At 38.0% G+C, this 21343-nt stretch overlaps 1 protein-coding gene across 1 annotated transcript; it reads left to right on the forward strand.

The window, feature by feature from the left end:
• Positions 1-10025: 10025 nt before the first annotated feature.
• On the forward strand, positions 10026-21035 carry LOC129244080 (jerky protein homolog-like). Its single transcript, XM_054881695.1, has 3 exons — positions 10026-10710; positions 10884-11575; positions 20970-21035. Exons 1-3 carry the CDS (start codon positions 10026-10028, stop codon positions 21033-21035), a joined length of 1443 nt encoding a protein of 480 aa, XP_054737670.1.
• The last annotated feature ends 308 nt before the right edge of the window (positions 21036-21343 follow it).

The following is a 21343-nucleotide window of genomic DNA, read 5'->3' on the forward strand; positions in this document are numbered from 1 at the left end:
TAGGTTCGAATTTTCGTGCATCACAAACCAAATGATAGAAACCGTTTTTCTAATAGTGGTCACAATGGGAAACCCTCGCGAGTATTTCTGCCATGAAAAAGCTTCTCATGACAAACATTTGCCCTTCGTAGCCGGCTTAAAACTGTAGGTCCCTTCATTTGTGGAGGATAAGGGTGTAAGCACCAATTATACATACATACAGCTGCGACGTGGGGAGATTTTCCGAAAAAAATAGGCGATCAGTTGCTTTAAGGTGCTTCTTCCGCGAACAAATTTCATTGGATTAAGCTTGTCTTGGAACACTCGTACTGCCGATTGTTGTTTTGTTTCCGGTGATATGCTTAGATCGAAGATATGCCACTTCATATGACCTCTTTGCCACGTCTATGAAGTTTGAACTACCGCGGCTGAATTTCTGCAGTATTTCTTTAAACCACTCGACACGAGTCCTCTTTTGGGCAACTGTGAAATTATTCGGTATCCATCGAGAACAAATCTGCCTGCAATATTGAATAAATGCATACTGGCCCCACTTATGCTCAAGGATGACTCTATCTCACGATTTATCACATGACAATTCTGCGTTTTCAATTGGCGAACGGCATCAATTGTTTCTGTTTTTTTTTTCAGTTTTTGACCGTCATCACGAAATTCATCCTGTAAGAATCGACGGCCGATCGTTGCACCAGAGTTTTTTAGTGGCTAAGTGTGGTTAATCAGGATAATCCATGTCAAAATCATAATAAATCATCACACGAAAATTTTCACAAGTTAATTCCATATTTGAGCGAGATGAATTTTGCAAAATCACTGAAAAAAGAACAAATAAAGCTTGAAAGCAAAAACGTTATATACGAGTTTATGCTAAAAAATATCAAACTTTTCGATGAAAATATCGAATTACAGCTCAACACAGGTAGTGCGGCAAAGGCGGAAAATATATAACACCACCCTCGTAAGAGCTGATGAAAAGTCGACAAGGTTTAAGAATTAACAAAAAAAAAAAAACAGATAATATGTTTGTAAAGCTAAATTATTTATATAGCCCTTCAAATGAGTTCCTCTCAAAGTTGATGACTACCAAGCAAAACAAGGGATAAAGTAAAAAAGTTGTAGTATGTACATACATATGTAATATACTTAAAGAATACATACATACACATATGCCTATGCAATAGACACACACACGTCTTCATTATAGTCACTTCATAGAAAATTATTGAGCAGATAATTCAAAGAAAAACGCAGTTAAGTCAAGTTCAGAAACCAAACAATGCAACTCTTTTTCTTAAAAGACTTCTAAACCGCCGATGACTATTTCAGCGGCTATACAAAGGGAGTGCTCCCATTGCTTTTCTCTGTTGTGCATTTTTTGTTGTACAGGGGCGTGTACAGATTTCCGCTGAAACTTGATAACTGAATCTTGATACGTGCATCTAAAACAAATGAAGCAAATTAGGTTGTTCAATAAGTTTTGCAGTTCGATGAGAGAGGGCGGACTAGCCTAACTGGTTTTTATGTTGGTACATTCTGCATATGGACGTATATGAAGTTTCATTTCAATCTGTCAATCCATTCTTTGTTTACAAGCCATTCAAGCCTTGATAACAAAACACTTCAAGGACGTCCAAAAACAACAACAACACCAGAAATCGTAGAAAATATACAGAATTTCGTATTGGAAAGTCGTCGAGTGACTGAAAGGGATTTTGTGGAAGCCCTAGGCATCTCATTGGGCAATGTAAGCAATATTTAGATTGAAGTATTGGGTTACAGAAAGCTGTGTGTGCGATGCGTGCCGCATTCGCTAACAATGGAAGAAAAACACATCCGATTGCGACTTTCTCAGCAACATTTAGAGCGTTTTCGAAAGGATAAAGTGAATTTTCTGCGTCGATTCATCACTAGGGATGGTTATATCACCATGATCGTAAATCAAAACAAGAGGCTAAAGAGTGGTGTGAACCTAATTCTTCGGTTCCGAAACGATTTCGTGTCCAAAAATCGGCCAAGCATCATTTTTTTTGGGATGCGAAAGGAATTTCGTTTGTGGATTACGTGCAAACTGGTAAAACAATAAATTCTTAATATTATAACCTTTTAGACCTCTTCATCTTCTTGATTGGCGCGATAACCGCTGAAGAAGTCTACGTAAGTGGGGAAAGCCACTGATTGCCATTCACTTGGTAATGGTCAGAACGATTCTTCTACATATGGCCCAAGCAGCTCACAACTTTCGGGTTAGTCCAAGTATCCTCGGATTAGCTTCCGAACAGCCGTTCGAGAGCGACCTAATGTGAGAAATCGAGCAAGATAGCTGGTTACGCACTGCGTTTGGGACCCACCCCTTAAAAAATCGCCTCCAATACAAATACGAACCTTTTAGATCAGCTGAAGGAAAAAAATCGTGAAAAAGATACAGTTTGCAAAAGAAAAAAAATCCATGAATTAAAGTTTGAATTGTTGGAGCATCCAGATTTCACCTCTAGCGACTTCCATCAATTTCCAGACCCAAAAAAGCGTTTTTCATCAAATGATGAGGTCATACCACCTGTATTTTACAGCCCTTCCAGATTCTCACTTCAGGGGTGGAATTCATAAATTGGAATCTCGTTGGAACAAGTGTATAGATGTTCAGGGATACTATACCGAATAATAAAGCGTATTTCAAATCGTGTTAAAATTATGTTTTTCTTATCGAACCGCAAAGCTTACTGAACAACTTAGTATCATTCACTTTGTTGTAGCATATAAAGGTTTGCTTCCTCGTTTTCGATCAGGTGGCAGTCAGATAGCCTGTTGCATTTTCTATACTGATTCGAGCCTCTGCGAAGGTGTTCAGTTCACTAGCTTGCACTAGCTTCACTAAAATGCACAAGACCGCCAGCAATGAACTGTATTTTCATAAAAAAATTATTAAAGTGAAATAAGAAGCAAATAAATGGTCAAAAATTGTCCATAAGTCTCAGTGCTACATTTACTCAACGCAGTGTACATGTGAATGTGTAAGTATGCATGTACAAGGTTTACATAGGTCAGTCATTTTAACACATCCATTTTCATGTAGTAATTTTTTTTCCAATTTCAAAACATGCAATCATAGCAAAACTAATATTATAGATTACTCTACTCCATTGATCCACTCGCTCATTGCAAGCATTTTGTATCCCTCATCCTTATACAGATTCCATCAACGCTCTTTTACTTATTAATTATTTTTCACTCCGACATCCTCATCAATAAGCCACATTTAGATCAGTCACAGACTTGATTGCAGACCGCATTACAGTCAAAAGCAACAAATATTTCAACTGCTGGTGTGTGTGTCGAAAATATAGTACACAAATATATACAAGTAGTATACATGTAACGGAACATCTAAGTAGGAAAATCTTTATATTGTATTACATTTTAGTATGTATAGTATGTGACTAACATTCCTCAGTCAGCTTACCAAATGCATCCACCCAATTTCTGGTCAGCACCGTAGCCTCTTTCGTGAAGACACAACATCCCCACGCCTCCCACTTTCGCCAGTGCGAGCACTCGAGTGCTTGCACAACCATCTGCCATTTTCCAGCCCCATCATATGATTAAAGCTTTATTTCAATTATTTCACTTGGATAAATATTGAATTGAATGGACGAGATTGATCCTTTGGAATGTGAAGTGAAATATTACACATACATTCAGCATCTGGTATTTATATGCAAAACATACATACATATATACTTGCGTGCATACAAACATGTTTACGGGTGTAAGAGCTCAGTTAGTGTAGACTTAATTTACGTAACATAACTTAACCAATATTTGTCCCGACTTGTTGGTTGGTTAAATCATAACTTAACTTAGGCAGGTGAATTGTTTGAAGTGCCAGTCTGGCACTCCTCAAGTAGCACTGAAGCGTCGTTTTGTCTACAGCCAGCCAGAGTTAAATGGTAACCCTAGCTTTTCCGCGTGTGTGCCGATCGTCCAGTGACCGGTAAACACAGCTACGAGTTTGGGCATTGAATGGTGAGGAGTCCAAAAGACTTTCTGAGTCCATCGTATATTGTACTGGGGCCAAAAGGTGAAATAGCACATGAAGAAATGGAGCTCCATCTTTTCTGTGCTTTTCTGAGAAATAATTTGTGCAGTTCGCCTTTAACAACTGTCAGGGAGATGCCGATGACTGGGTAGGAGGTCTCTGAGGCCAATTCAGTCCCCTTCCTGGCAAGCTCATTAGCAATTTCATTTCCATCTATGTTCCTATGTCCTGGAACCCATATCAGAGAAATGTTACATGCACAGCCAAGAGATTTGATCTTCTCCTTACAGGAGTTTACTAATTCCGTTCTGCACCATGGCGTCGTCATTGATCGCGGCTTGACTATCGGAGATAATGTTAATATCTCCTTCGTTCCCGCGTTACCTAATCATTTTGCATGCCTGCAGGATCGCAAAGACTTCTGCTTGAAAAACATTAGCAATATTCGGCAGTTTAAATGAGATAGATAAATGGGCTGATTCAGAGAAAATCGCTTATCCAACTCCCGATTCCATCTTGGAACCGTCAGTGAAGACGAATGAGCAAGTCTCGGTGTAGATTTTCCCCTAGATCCAATTCTATTCTATTCCTATTTGGAAATATTGCCCTAGCACGACTCTCAAACTCTAGATTGCGGATAGAGAGTTCGAAGTTCGGAGAAATACGGTGTTAACTGCCCGAAAATGCTACCATGTCCCTTGAGAGATTCCCTTCAGAGGCCAACCTCCTTAACAACTTAACTTAAGAAGCTGTAAAATTTAAATTCTTCATATTCGGCGTTCCCGAAATCAGGAGCGGTGAGAGAATCGGGCTTGCCATATCTACGATTTCATAATTCATAAAAATAAGTATATGTAAAAATAATTTTTGGAGAAAATTTATTTGATTTGACATTAACGAAGGCGAGCTATTAAACAGATATATTACAGGATTATATTACAAAAATAAAACATTGTCGAATGGAGTAATCGTTGCCAATATCTTAAGTTAAGTTAAGTCTGCTCTAACTGACCTTTAACTATCTGCTTGTGTTGATTTTGTACACTTCATATGGATGGCTGCAGCTCGCCCCACGTGTCTGTAGCAGCCTGTCCATGTACATATTTTCCTAAGGTCATGGGCGTTTGCAGAAATAATTAAGGATAAGGAGATGGTAGGAGCTGCTTGTTTACAGAGGGTTAATGAACATGTGTTTTCGTTTGGATTAGTGATGGACATTTTATTATTCAATAATGAATCAAAGACGATTTCTTAGGTGGCTCTTGGCTCCATCAGCAAAAAGTTTTGGGTAAAATAATTTTGTTTGTTTAGGCGGAAAAAGCAAAAATAGAAATTAGAACCGTATATATTAAAAACAAAACGAAATAAAATGAAAAAGTACTCTGAACATTTTGATTTTATTGGGGTTAAAATATCTGTTATATATAAATTATTTTATTGACCTATTAAATTTTCTTTAATACCTATCTCTTTAATAACTATTAAGTGTGAAACTATTTTACGCATATTTTTTAATTATTTTCATTAATAAATCGCTCATTTACTTCAATAGTGTCATAATCCAAACAAATGTTATTTAAATAGTAAAGTACGCAAAAATTAACACAAGGTCTTTTGTGTGCTGTGTAGAAAATGCATGCCAATATCAATTAACAATAACTCATTAGATGGAAAAATGTCTTTCCTTTATTTAGGGCGGCATTAAATTTTGAAATTTGAAAAATCCGAGCCAAGAAGCATGGAGAGATTCGTAACTCTTAAAATACTCAGGTTAAAAAGTTCATTGTATTCAAAGCTCTGGATATTAAAAAGGTAGATAGTAAGGGAGGAAAGGAGCGAAGTAGCAGAGGGAAAGAGGTAGAATAGAAACAGACATAGCTAGTCCTGTGAGATTTTTCAAGATACTTTGGCAAACATGAAAATATTCTCCAGCTTGACAGAACGAATTTTACTATTCTAATGACATCGGCGGCCGCCGTAGCCGAATGGGTTGGTGCGTGGCTACCATTCGGAATTCACAGAGAACGTAGGTTCGAGTCTCGGCGTAACATCAAAATTAAGAAAAGTTTTTTTCTAATAGCGGTCCCCCTCGGCAGGCAATGGCAAATATTTCTGCCATAAAAAAGCTCCCCATAAAAAATATCTGCCGTTCGGAGTCAGCTTGAAACTGTAGGTCCCTCTATTTGTGGAGCAACATCAAGACGCACGCCACAAATAGGAGGAGGAGCTTGGCCAAACAGCCGAAAAGGCTTTAAGCCCCAATTATATATTTATACAGTATAATTCCTCTTAACCGGCTTCGCATTAACCGGTCGACGGATTAACCGGCCTGTTTACAACAGCCGAGCGCAATGCAATATTTTCCAAGAAGTTCACCCGCGAGGCGATGCGGCTGGGATTCCCCCGATATTACGGGGAGATCCCGGCGAAGTAAACTACACTCCTCACAAAAATTAAGGGAGCAAGAAAAAAATTCAAATTTTTTCAGGTTTTTTGACGGACTGTATCTATGTGAAAAATGATCGTACCAGAAATTTAAAAAAAGCATTTTGAAGCTCCAGGGCTCTACTTTTCGAATCCGTGGAGCAAAAATTTTGCCAGGCCACGGTTTCAACGCAATCTGAAAAAGTATGACGAAAAAAAAATTTTCCAAATTTTTATCTTTCTTTCTTGGGCTCCACGGGCTCGAAAAAAATTTTTTCGATAAAGCGATCATATGGACCAGAAAGCCTGATTATTCAGCTTCATTTTCCTTTTTTTAAATTCTTCCTACGTCCATGTGTCACGGAGATATCCGGAATTGAACAAGAAAGGACCCTTTTGTCCTCAAGCAGCGATATCTCGACAACGAATGGTCGCATCGGAAATTGGAGGACGGTTTTGGAATCTGCAATAAATTCCCCATAAAATTCCGTGTAGACGTTTCACGGCGAAATTTTTTTTTTCTTTCAGTACTTCCCTGCAAAAAGTGGAAAAAATTGAATTTTTCTCTTGATTTGGAAAATCGGCTGTATCACCGCAAATATTGAGCATTGAGCAACGGTTTTCAGGGTTTTTTTTCACCTTAATGTATCCCTAATAACCCTGTAAATTTTTAGATTGATCCACTGAACCGTTTTTCCGGGCCGATCAATCAAAATTTTTAAAAAAATTAAAGGAACAAGATGTTTACCCTTAAACATTTTGTAATTTTTTTGAAATGGAAAAATCTTTTTTTCTCTCACTTTTTTTCTCAATTCTGCACCAGATACTGCATTAGTTCAAAAAAAGAAACACAAAAAAAAATTTCGAAAATTTTCGAAAAAAAAAATTTTTTGAAAAAAATTTTTTTTTTTTTTTCTTTTTTCATAAAGTTATAGCCTATCAACAAAGCATAAAAAAAGGTCTACACCTTAATTTTCGTATTAAAAAATTTATCGAACAAATTAAAAGTTGATACCCCCAAGGCAGGTCGAATATTCGTTTTACGAATATTGGAGCAATTAATTTTTCTGCGTTACACAAAGTGTCTAAAAAACAGTTTTTTTAAGACTATCCTGCTTTCTTGGTTAAAAAAACCAAACAACAGTTTTTGTCAAAACTCGAGATTTTTAAATTTTTGGTAAAAAAAAATTAATTCAAAGTTTTCGCAAACTTAATTTTTTTTTAATTTTTCATCATGCCTCGCCGGCATTTATCCGCGCCAGAAGTCGCTCGATTAGTGACTCTTGTAGAAGAAGGTCACACTTATCGTGAAGTTGGGCAACAACTGAACGTTAGCTCCTCTGTCGTATCTCGGGCTTATAATCGGTATTTGGAAACGGATGGCTATGAACGACGAGCTGGACAAGGTCGTCGTCGCGTGACCACCCCTCGCGATGATCGAACGATCGTTCGACGTGTTCGTCAAGAACCGTTTATTCCTGCAAACGTTGTCGCCCGGAATGTTCCAAACCGTCAACAACAACGACAACGACAACAGCAACGGCAACGACGACAACAGCCGCGGAACGTTTCTGTTCAAACGATTCGAAATCGTCTCCGTGAGGCTGGAGTGCGAACAAGAAGGGCTGCCCGAGTTCCGATGTTGACAACCGCGCATTGTCGTGCCCGGTTGGCTTACGCTCGCCAACACGCTAATTGGACCATGAGGCAATGGAACAATGTTCTGTTTTCTGATGAGTGTCGAGTTTGCTTGTATGGTAATGACCGAAGATCCCGAGTTTGGCGTCGTCGGGGAGAGCGATTTTCACGAAACTTCACTCAGTCCGTAGCTGCTTATAATGGAGGATCAATAATGGTTTGGGGAGGAGTTTCACGGTTCACGCGAACTCCTTTGGTTATTATCCGCCAAAATCTGAATGCTAGACGTTACATTGACGACATCTTGCGACCCGTTGTCTTGCCTCTACGGCAAAACACTAGGGGATTCATTTTTATGCAAGACAATGCTCGCCCTCACACAGCAAACATCACCCGTCAGTTTTTTGGAAGACACGAAATAACGTTGTTGAGGCATCCAGCGATGAGCTCTGATCTTAACCCAATCGAGCATGTCTGGGATATCCTGAAGCGTCGATTACGTCGGTTTCACCCCAACATTAGAACCTTACCTGCATTAGAGCGGGCGTTAGTTGAAACGTGGCGACGGATTCCGCAGAGAATGATTCGAAACTGCATTTCGAATATGCCTCAAAGGTTGCAGGCTGTTAAGAGGAACAGAGGTGGCAATACGCGGTATTAGCCCACACACACACACACACACACACACACACACACACACACACACACACACACACACACACAATCTTTAGAGAATGAGTTTGGAGTCTCAAAATACTGTGGAAGTGACGAGCCACGGGGTCTCATTCTCTGAGAAAACCACACACATACACGTGCGTAAGCACAAAAGAAGCGTGAATCCGACCGAGCAACCTCCACGTGGTGCGCTTTGGGTAACGCAAATGCCGGCGGTGGATGTTCCAATCCACTTTTATGTGGAATAATTTCAGTATTTGACTCAAATTTAAAAAAAAAATTTTTTCAAAAAAAAAATTTTTTTTTCGAAAATTTTCGAAATTTTTTTTTGTGTTTCTTTTTTTGAACTAATGCAGTATCTGGTGCAGAATTGAGAAAAAAAGTGAGAGAAAAAAAGATTTTTCCATTTCAAAAAAATTACAAAATGTTTAAGGGTAAACATCTTGTTCCTTTAATTTTTTTAAAAATTTTGATTGATCGGCCCGGAAAAACGGTTCAGTGGATCAATCTAAAAATTTACAGGGTTATTAGGGATACATTAAGGTGAAAAAAACCCTGAAAACCGTTGCTCAATGCTCAATATTTGCGGTGATACAGCCGATTTTCCAAATCAAGAGAAAAATTCAATTTTTTCCACTTTTTGCAGGGAAGTACTGAAAGAAAAAAAAAATTTCGCCGTGAAACGTCTACACGGAATTTTATGGGGAATTTATTGCAGATTCCAAAACCGTCCTCCAATTTCCGATGCGACCATTCGTTGTCGAGATATCGCTGCTTGAGGACAAAAGGGTCCTTTCTTGTTCAATTCCGGATATCTCCGTGACACATGGACGTAGGAAGAATTTAAAAAAAGGAAAATGAAGCTGAATAATCAGGCTTTCTGGTCCATATGATCGCTTTATCGAAAAAATTTTTTTCGAGCCCGTGGAGCCCAAGAAAGAAAGATAAAAATTTGGAAAATTTTTTTTTCGTCATACTTTTTCAGATTGCGTTGAAACCGTGGCCTGGCAAAATTTTTGCTCCACGGATTCGAAAAGTAGAGCCCTGGAGCTTCAAAATGCTTTTTTTAAATTTCTGGTACGATCATTTTTCACATAGATACAGTCCGTCAAAAAACCTGAAAAAATTTGAATTTTTTTCTTGCTCCCTTAATTTTTGTGAGGAGTGTATAAACGATGTTAGATAGGATTTTGTCGTTTTGATCAATTTGGTTTGTTTTTGCTGTGGGTACGGACATAACATAGTTCTTTCCTTAACAATGAGTGCAAAGCGCAAACGAATTGTGGTTTCGATGGATACACGTTTAAAAGTTCTAAGGCGGATTGATAATGGTGAGTTCGAAGCGAAAATATGTGCAGAATTTAATTTTGGAAAAAGCACTGTAAATGACTGGCGAAGAGATAGGCGTTCCATTGAGGAGTTTTGCTCGAAAATGGAATTTGATAGAAATCTGGGTAGCCGTTGTACGAGAAAAAAACCGATATGCGAGGTCATCGATGAAGCTTTGTGGATCTGGTTTCTTCAGGAACGTCGAAGAGGTACACCGATTGGCGGCCCAATTTTGAAAGAAAAAGCTTTGGCTATCCACCAGAAGATTAATATTGGAGGTGACTTTGTGGCAAGTGATGGTTGGCTTAATCGATGGAAGAAGCGACACGGAATTCATTTCGCACATGTAAGTGGAGAAAAACTGTCTGCTGATACATCTGGTGTGACAGAATTCAAGACTAAGTTTGGTGAAATGGTTAAAACAGAGGAATTATCTCCAGAACAAGTCGATAATATGGACGAGACCGGGATAAACATTAAAATGTTACCAGAAACAACTTTTCTAGGCAGTCATGAACAGTCTGCCTCTGGCTTCAAAAAGAACAAAGAACGTATTACAGTTACCGTTTGTTCGAATGCAGCAGGGACTCATAAAATTCCTCGTTTCGTTAATGGCAAGTCTGCTAAACCACGGGCATTCAAAAACTTGAATCCATCTTCCCTTCCGGTTTATTATAAGTCACAAAAATCAGCGTGGATGAATTCAGACTTCTTTAAAGAGTGGTTTAATTTGGAGTTTGTTCCAAAAGTTAAAAACATTTAAAAAGTGTAAACTTGCCTATTAAAGCAATTCTTGTGTTAGATAATGCTCCAACCTATCCTCGTGACTGCGGTGTAGATGACATAAAATTAGTTTATCTTGCTCCTAATGTGACAAGCTTAGTGCAACCAATGGACCAAGGAGTGATCGAAAGCTTAAAAAGACGATACAGGCGTAAACTTGTTTCTGAAATTCTGCAACATTCGGAGAGTGAAGACAAAGGTCTTTTAGATGTCATCAAAAAGATCCATATCAAGGACGTTATCTATATATTAGCTACAGCATTTCAAGAAATGCCCTTTTCAACGTTTGTTAAGTCTTGGAGAAAACTTTGGCCAGATGTTGAGAATCTAATTGTGATCTCGAATATTGCAGGGACTGAAGAAGAAGAAAACAAATCCACTTTACAAGACCTTCAAAAGTTATCGGGTACCGAATCATTACAGGCAGAAGATGTGGAAAATTGGATGATAAACTGTGACGAACACCTTGAAAATGAATTTTTGAATGATGACGAAATCATAGATTTAGCAAGCAAAGAACAAGAGGAAGATGATGAGAGTAGTGACGTTGAAGAGGAGAAAACAGTTTCTCATGAAGAAGCCAAAAATGTGATGGAAATTGCATTGAAATACATTGAGCAACAACATGAGTCAACAGCATTAGACGTTGTGGCGATTAGAAAATGGAGGGATGTCGCATTCAGAAATTCACTGAAGGTTAAAAAACAGAAGAAAATCACAGACTTTTTCAAAAAATAATTATTACACTTACATATATTTTATTGATGTAACACATTAACATATGTAAATATGAAATACATAAATATGTAAAAAATGCTTCTCAATTTTTTTATATGTATGTATACAATATATTATACAAGTATACTTCGGATTAACCGGCCAAAACGGCAACCGGCCAAGTATGCAGTCCTGCGGTGACCGGTTAAGAGGAATTGTACTGTATATGTATATAAATGACATCGGAACACAAAATTCGTAGCCTTGCTCTAGCAAAGGCAAGGCACTAACAGAGAAAATGCTCAGTGCTATCCACCTCCTCTAAGTAAGACAGGTAAATCGGGTCCTGAATGATTGTAATGGTGATCATATGCGGACCCCACGCTACTGTGTCTTGTAATATTACCGACCATCAAGACGGGGTTTATTCTCAGTTTTAGAAGAAAGTTCGACAGTTTTCTGTTCGGTCTTGTCACAAAACACTTTGCGGTTCTGTAACGTTTTAGACTGGACCTCTTTACGTAAATTTCATACATAATCGCTGATCCAATTCCCGAACTACAGGGGAATTGATTCCGATTATTGGCTCAGGCGACTACAATATGTTCCTCGCTCCATCCTCTCTCAATTATCGATTCCGTTACTTTCAGAATAGCAAAAATTTCCGTTTCGAAAGCAGTTGCCATGCCTTCCATAGTGCAATGATACTTATTAAGATCGTTTACGTACCATTCGGCTGCAGAACCTATTCCATTCTTGGACCCATCGGTAAAGAAAATATCCGTCAAATTTCTTTGAATGCACTCTGGACTACTCCATTTGTCCTCAAATTTTCTTCCAAATGACACTATGGACATAAGATCGTCAGTAGATGGCAAACACAGTGGATACTGTTTAGATAGCATCTTAAAGACATCTCTGTGTCCCGAAGTTCCGTCTTCGTACCAGAAATCATATTTATGGAGCCTACACATTGCTTTTGCGAGTATTGCTTACTGCTGTTTCTTAAGATCCAAGGCGAGCAAATCAGGCCTGGCATTTACGGCATCGCCGGAGGTTGTACTCATGGCACCCGGAATGCGTAAACATACACTTCTGTGCAGTTTGTATACTTTGAAGCCGTTTTTCTCGACCTTTTGGATTTTTGTATGCTTCTATAAAGTTCAATACAATGGACTTTTCCGTGGGGTATGCCTACATTTTATGTGTAAAGTTATTCGTTTACAGCACTGCTTTCACCTTTTCAAAATGAAAGTGTAAAATCCCACGTTTTGTTAATAACGGTTTTTATAATTTGCTTTGTTCTGATCAGCACATACATGTGCGCTTGCTCAGGTATATGTATATACTTATATATATATGAATATATGTTTGTACACATGTGAAAAGACACACACAAACGAAAGACAAAAACCAATTGTAATGCATTGCTTCTTGCTGCAAATTTTAGATAAGCAAAGCATTGCTCTAAGGCGTATTTTCGCATGTCGGAAGTTGATTTACATCCATACACACATATGTATGAATATTTAGATATGTTAGCAATATAGAATTTGGTGGGTTGATTGGCTGAAAGTGGAAGTTGCAACAGCACCGAAAGCAGTCAAGCTCAACGCAAAAAGTTTGTCATTGTGGTTCCCTTAACTGGTTCATTTACATAATGGAATACCGATATCGCTCTCGCCAAAGCCCCTTATGAAGCGTGATAGATATTTCGGAAAAATGACGATGCCATGAGTCATTTGAAATATTTCAATTGCCATCTGGAGTTCCACTACTACTGGGAGCGATACTACTCGTGATTCCAATATATTTTACAAACCCATACTATTTTTAATTGAATGTTTAGAATATTCTTTAGTCTGATATACAAATATACGTTTTGATTTCTGCATGTAATCATTCATTGCGAATATCAATTTTATCGAAATGCTGATCACTGTTTTAAACATTAAATTATAGTATACACCTACGGCAGCCGGTTGGTTTTGTAGAGGGTCCTTTAAAAGTGACGCTTAAATGTCAGAAGTGAATAATTTCTGGACGGTACCCTTTTTAAGGGGTAACACCACTGTAGGAATTTAAAAAAATTGATTTTTTTTTATAAGCTTAAAAAATTCTTTGAACCTTTTAAAATACAGAACAAAAAGTTTTATACGTTACCGAAGTTCATTTCATAAATATTTTAAGCTTTTAACCAAGCGTTAGTGACTGCTACCTAACGACTTCTCCAAATTTCCAAACTTTAAACGCGTTTTTCTCAAAACACGTTTTCTGAAATTGGCACGCAGCATAACTCAAACAATTTTAAATATTTTTTAATCAGGTTTTTCACTACGTCTGTATAATAACCTTCTTAAGGGGGAGGTAGGGTTTAGCGCTAAAAAAAACACTGTTTTTGTGAATTTTTTACAGAAATATGGCTTAAGATACTTTAATAAAATCAGTTACATGTTATTGTACATTTTTTCAATAAGTTTTTAAAAAATATTAATAATAAAATATTGACAAATAAGCCCATGACAGAGTTTTTTTGGAGATATGTTTTTCGAGAGGTGCTCTGCGGGGCCAATCGGCATTCGTCGTAGAATCATCTGAAACTAAAAAAGTCGAATTTTTCAGTTAAAGTATGACGTAATGCTCCCCCCTACATTAATAAAAATTTTTTTTTTCATTTTTGTAGTTTTGGTGGCAAAAAAACGTAAAACGAGCATTTTTGGCGAAAAATTTCGCCATATTTATAAGTGAAAAACAACCTTAAAAAACAAAAAATAAAAAAAAAACAGTGTAGGGGGGAGGTATTTTTGATTTAGAAAACGTGTGCCAAATTTGAAAAGAATCGGTTGAATAGTTTCGGAGTTGTGATTAGCACCGACTTTTAAGAAGTCGTTTCGGGAAAAACGCGTTTGAAAAAATGACTCTGAGAAATTATCGATGCTCCGCATTCGAGGTAGAGTGCCTACAAAGGCTATAACTTTGAGAGTTCTGCTCCGATCCACTTAAAATTTTGACACAACATTCTTGATGATTTACTATAAGATGAGTGAAGAAAAAAATTTAGATTTTGTGACCGTGTGCGTCTTGATGATGTTCCACAAATGGAGGGGCTACAGTTTTAAGTCGACTTCGAATGGCAAATGGTTTTTATAAATAGTTTTTCCTTGACAAAAATACATTCAGAAGTTTGCCATTGCCTGCCGAGGGTCGACCCCTATCACACATTAAGCCATTCGGCTGCAGCGGTCGAATTTATTACATCCACTAAAACGTACTGTTGGGTGTGGTTTTAGGACTGGTGAAATAATTTGCCTGTTTTTTTTTTTTTTTGAAGATGAAAATGGAAGAGTTGTTACTCTCAATGGACATCGCTAGCGACAACTGACTGAAGATTTTTTATGGCCGGAGCTTGAAGAAATAGACATAGACGATATTTACTTTCAACCGAATGCAGCCACACAACATAGGAAAACATTGCATTATGGCGATCTAAATTTTCCGGTCGACAAACCCTAATCCCATGTTGTTCCTTTTGGCACCTGGGTCGTTCGCGTCCGGTGCTTATTTCTACTATGTAACGCCAACAGAAAATTAGAAAAAATTCATAAGATGTCTAAGCTTTAACTAAACATATCCGAAGAGATTTTTTCAAAATTTTTTATTTTAATAATATTTTATCATAAACAAATGGTATGAAACATGCACCGTGCAGTAGTTTCATAAAAAAACGGGCCGGGCACGAACGACCATCGACATGGGATTAGAGTGAATTTTACGTAATAGTGACATAAATTGGACACCTGGATCGTGGATCATAATTCTTAATAGCCGTATTTAGAAATAGTGGAACCTAAAAGAATCTAAATTTTTCCAAGTTTTATTTTAAAAGAATATCTAGGCGCGTCTTCATAAATACATACTATAGGGTTGTTCAATAGGTGCGCTTCAACTTTTTTCCGATAGGGAGGGCGAACGACGCAATATTTTTTATTTTTCGCTTGCCATTTGTAAACTTCATTAGTATACATTTCATCATGGAACGCTACACACTTGAGCAACGATTGCAAATTGTGCAATTTTTTTATGAAAATAATCGTTCTGTTGCTGCTACTTTAAGAGCATTACAGCCATTTTACGGTCCATTTAACAAGCCGTCCAGTTTTGGGGTTATGTGAAGTCATTGGTCTACAGTAACAAGCCGGCGACGATTTGTGAGTTCAGAGCCAATATTGAACGCGAAATTGCTGGAATTTCGGCCGATTTATGCAAAAGAGTGGTCGAAAATTGGGTTCAACGATTCAACGATTGGACTTCGTAAAACGTGCTCGCGGTGGTCATGCAAAAGAAATCGAATTTCATACTTAAATGTATATGTTCAAGCTCGATAATAAAAAAAAAATTAGTTAAAAAAGTCTAACCGTTTGTGTTTTATTCAAAAAAGTTCAAAAGTTGAAGCGCTCTTACTGAAAAACCCTATATTTATTTGACTATCACTCGGTTAGTAAGAGTATGAAAAATAAATAATAAGAAAAGCTTTGTAGGAGTTCAACAACACGCGGTGTTTCCAAGCGGTCCCCCATCCAAGTACTAACCTCGTCCGACGCTGCTTAATTTTTCTTTGAGTGCAATAAGTAAATATTTGTAATTATTTTACTTCTAAATAAATAAAAAATAAATAAATAAGAAAAGTTTTTTTCTAATAACGGCTCTCTTTCGGCAGGCAATGGTAATCCTCCGATGGCATTTCACCATTAGAAAAGCATTGTGTAAAATTAATAAATGCGTAAAATATCTTTTGTTTAATGAGTCGATATTAAAAGATTTCGCATAAAGCGGGTCGACTACTGAGTACTCAAAAACGATTGCACTACGCATGAATCACGTGAAATGCCAACTTTGAAGTTAAAATACACTTCTTTCTTGTTCTTTTGCTCAATTTTCTTCTTTGCTATCCATTTTTGTGAATTCTCGTTGGCAAAACTTTTTTCCCGTGTTTGCTATACAACTTTTCTATTAGGATAATGGGAAAGTTTTTTTGCAAATATTGTTAGAAAAGTACGAAGGAGGGGAACTTTTTTCGGTCAGTCAATGCATGCAACGCAGGCGATCTGAAATCTTCCATTTGTGCTTCGTTTGCAATTAGATTAATGAGTTTGTGTTGCCTGCCTTAATTCGTCGTGCGGCAGGTGTGTGGAAACGACTGTCACATTTAGTAAAATGCTTTGGTTTTGAAATATGCAGTGAGTTTGGTTAGTTACGAGGGATTACTCATCACCTTTTATAGACGACTTGCGCTATCCTCCATTCTCTTCGAGATGTAGGACAGAAGTATTTGTTGAATTTTATGTTAGCAAAACCATGTTTTACAATCACTGTGAAAACTGTTACTGTGTTTTTCTGCTCACAGTGATTTTAGCCAGCGATTCGAATTTAGAATTTTATGATTTTGCATAAATAATACAGTTTGGTGCAGCTATAAAAAAGAAAAACCCTTACATAGTAAGCATTCGTACTGATTTACAAAGCGATTCATAAAGCTCGAAATGTACATAGTAATGACTTTGACGACTTGTGCAAAATGGGCGTTGTCGTAAAAAAAGTATTTTTTGACCATGTCGATTAGGTCTTTTCAGTCGAATAACCTCATTCATGTGGTGTAGCTGGGCAATGTAGAGCTTCTTATTGACCGTGGCATTCTTTTTGAGCATTTCCCAGGGTTTATGGTCCCAGCATATTATGGTCTTCTTTGGATGAAGATTTGACCTGATTCTCGGCTTTGGTGTATCTCCTGGAGCCACCGTTTTTTTTTTTTGCTGCATATTGATGTATAGTCACCATTTCTCATCTCCCGTGGCGCTTCGGTACTAAAAGCGCTATTTATGACCGCGTGTAGCTCGATGGCGGGCGAGATGGTGAGCAGCAATTTGAAGGTGCCTTTCTTTGTTTTTTTCGTTGAGCTTGTGAGACACCCAGGCTCCTCATTTTTCGGTAAATCTCAGTGAATGAAGCAGATTGAGAATCGTTTTATGATCGCAGTGTATTTTGTTTCCCAATTCACGACTGGTTTGGCGAACGTTCTCCTTCAAAAGTGATTTGAGACGTTGTTCATCGAATTCAGAAGGCCTTCCGCTGTGGGAAGTGCCATTGACGTTAAAGTCGCCATTTTTGAACTTTGCAAACCATTTCCGGGCTGTAGACTCACCTATCGCCCTTCTCCATACTCGTCGCAAATGTCCCGGGTTGCTTCGGCAGCTTTTTGACCTCGATGAAAAGTAAAGAAGGAAGACCAGGTGTCGAAACTGTTGATTTTTGCCGTCTTTTGCGAAGGGCAACGATTTTTTCTTTTGCGACCTCTGCCAAACTTGGCAACACATGCCAATTGCGACTTGATTTTTTGGAAATATCAGATATCTGAGCACCTCTAATAGGTGTTTTTTGCGACACAAGTTTGCTGCTTCCCATACGTAAAAAGTGGCGTCTGCAGACGGAGATAAAAATCGTGAAAATCCACTTTAGGAAGATCCTTATTTAAGACAATACGACAGCACTTTAATCCAGTTACAGCGATTGATGCATTTGGAAATGGTCCAACGGTAACTGTGATGCTACCCGGGGTAGAATGAATAAATCGGAAAACAACGATTTAGTACATATTTTCAACTAAAATAAGCGGTGAATTGTCAGTTGCTGTCAAAATGTTGCCCATAGCAATTTTTTGCTCAGCAATAGCAAATAGCCGGATTTGTTATATATTTTCTATTAGTAATTGATTCTTGTTCGAAGGTCTTCGGCTGCAACAGTCTTGGGATAGGTTAAGTTATACTGGCTGGCCGAAGCTACGCAGAGATCATTTTGTTCCATAGCGATACCAGATCAGAGTCCTATTTTAGCGAACTGTTCGCGAGTTTTAGGAGTCGCCCATGCTTTAGTTCAGGGATACATTCTAGCCTTTCAAAACTGAGGACACCCAGGTAGCATGGAGTACCTTTCGAGAGAGCCGGATAGCAGCATAGGAGATGTACTCGGGGTTTCCTTTGTACCCGGTTCATTACATTTTCTGGCAGTATTGTTAAAAGTCAGATTTAGTTTGTATGTATACGCTGTAAATAGGCAGTGTCCTGTGAGTATACTTATCATCGCATGATCCTAGAAACTTTGCAATTGGTTAAACTAAGTCATCTGCCTTTCGCCTTTCTCAACATGTGCTCCTCTAGTTCTTTTTGAATTGTGCGCAGGGTTTTAAGTACCTAACTTATTTGATCCCCTGCAAGTCTCGCGCCTTCTTCTCATATCCCTCTATGCCCAATATACACAAAGCCTGCGGTTACGAGCGAGCATTTATGAGCGTTTTTGGATGATAGAGAGTACGATTTGAACGCTTTTATAGTCGCGTGGCTATCCATGTAAAAGTTTCAGTTAATTGTTGCTTCTGCACATACATACAAGCTCTGCTGCTTTCTTTACAGCAAAGACCTCAGCTTGAAACACACGCTAACCGTACAAAGTCTGCACAAACAATCCAGCAGCTCTCAAGCTCTGCTCTGTTGAGTTTCATTAAGATGCTGTACGAGTATATCCCAACTATTCACAAAAGTGGTGAGAGGGCATTTCCTTAACGTGTTTCGTGGGCAGCACCGCTTGTTGCCCGACTTATTCTGCTACCTAGAGTACTGCATATCGATCTGCAATCACTGTCATTCTGCTCAGTGTCTGAGGGATGATGTCCGTCTCAATGCTGCTGAAAGCGACCTCAATGTCTAGACATGTCGAAAAAGTGTAATGCTTGAATTGAAGGCATCGTTCTATTAAGCCCACCAAGTCATAAGTTTTATAAGTATATTTGTACGTATGCATGTTGCGCTGATGTGTGTTGCTTCTTTCAATGCAATGAGCTTATTTCTATGCGAACTTATTAAGATTCAGTTAATGAATAAATTTGTTTGTCTTCCGTCCCATATTTGGCAATGTCCTTTGAAAATGTTTTGATCATCAATTGCACATCAGCAAAGTCATTACAAACTGGCATAATAGAATAATATAAAGAAAAAAAAAACAATCATCGTAGTAATGCTAAGTGAAAGTACATAAATTACTACATCTCCATGCTTATGTGTGCATGTATTGCACATATGTATGTATATGCCTGCACATACTCCACACAAGGACTTGCATACTATTACAAAGACGAACAAACAGGAAGGAAGAAAATCATCAGGAATATAATCTGACAGCTCCACTCTCTTTTGGCTCAAATCTTCCATATCCGTCGTCGCCATATACAGCACTACATACCACAGTCCACACGTATGCACATACACACATACATACACACATACATATACACATATTTGCATAGAAACTTGTTGGCAGCTAAAGCACACTTCCACCGATGAGGGTTCATGCACAGGTGAAATGGGCAGGCTGACTTAAAAGAAATCAATTTGATAAGTTGGCAAAATACTTTTTTTGTGAAATTCTAAACTTTGTGATGACGCCTGATACTATACATGAGTTGCCTTGAAAGTTACTGATTTTTTTTTCTGGCTGCTCATCTGAAGCTGTCGGTTTATTTGATGGTGGCAGTTTATTTGCAGTCAGATTTGAGCAGCCTCTTAAAAGGATTTGTTTATTTTTAGGATGGTTGCTTAGGTCGAAAATCAAAGACACCTTCTTGAATTGCGGTGAGAAGGCCACTTTCAGTTCGTCCATTGAAAATCATCTTATTATGCTATCTGAATGCTAAGAACTATTAGATTAAAATAGAATGTAAAAAAACTGTTTGTGAGAGTAAATTGCTGAAAACATTTGCTAAGGATTGAGCGCATTCTGGTTTAGTTCGAAAGTAGGCCAGTTCCTACCTAGTCCTGAAAGCGAACGATTTATAGCTGGGTTTTTATGTTTTTACAAATGTATGTGTGCATGCATGTTTGATTGAGTGTTCATTTTGTTGTCAGCAATTTTGTTAGATTTATGTCACAAATACGAAAAAGGCATTAAAAGAAATTTTTCAAATAGGACACATCTGTAGTGGGGGAAGTAAGATTGTTTTGGATATCTTTTTGCATTTTGAGTAGAGTATAGAGTTTCGCCGGAGTTTTGAACGATGTGAAATGTATATATGTATAAGTAAATACATATGTACATATACATAGCCGTAGTTTTTTTGTTGGTTGATTGACAGAGCTTCTGCTTCAATTTGTAATGTGCGTCTTGATGGTTTTGAACAAATGGAGGGACTTACAGTTCTATGTATATTTTTTATGAAGGGATTTTTCATTTTTCATGACAGAAATAGGAGTTTTGTCAGTGCCTATCGAGAGGCGACTGATATTAGAAAAAATCTTTTCTATCATTTAATGTTTCTTGTTTGCAATAGGTTTCGAGTCCGGACCCTACTGAAGGGTTGGTTGGTTGGTTGGTTGAAGTGGTGATTCGTCCATAATCCAACTAGCACCATTTTGTTGCCACATTCTCGCTACCAACTTGTTTAACGGTTATTTACTATATCCAGTCTTTGCGCTTAAGAACCTTATTAGATTGTGAACGTCTCAGTCAGGCAGTTGTTCGAAACTCTCGAACAGTAGTTTTCACAGTGTTGACATTCTCTTCTTCCATAGGTCAGGGCATTCCCAGACGAAATAGAAAATTGTTTCGTTTTCCTCTGGTTGTTCACAACTGTGCCTGTGTGTGTTGTGAGGGATGCCCATTTTGGCTGCTTGTTCCCCGATAGGCCATGAGTCCCTTCGTTTC

This window comes from Anastrepha obliqua, chromosome 4, assembly GCF_027943255.1.
Source record: "Anastrepha obliqua isolate idAnaObli1 chromosome 4, idAnaObli1_1.0, whole genome shotgun sequence".
Taxonomy (NCBI): Eukaryota; Metazoa; Arthropoda; class Insecta; order Diptera; family Tephritidae; genus Anastrepha; species Anastrepha obliqua.

What these genes read in the sequence shown, in the direction of transcription:
- LOC129244080 (XM_054881695.1), top strand. Translation starts at nt 10,026, where the DNA reads ATGAGTGCAAAGCGCAAACGAATTGTGGTTTCGATGGATACACGTTTA. An exon ending in AATTCCTCGTTTCGTTAATG is followed by an intron (nt 10,711 to 10,883) that starts GCAAGTCTGCTA and finishes TGCCTATTAAAG; the next exon opens with CAATTCTTGTGTTAGATAAT. An exon ending in CATTCAGAAATTCACTGAAG is followed by an intron (nt 11,576 to 20,969) that starts GTTAAAAAACAG and finishes TGTTTGCAATAG; the next exon opens with GTTTCGAGTCCGGACCCTAC.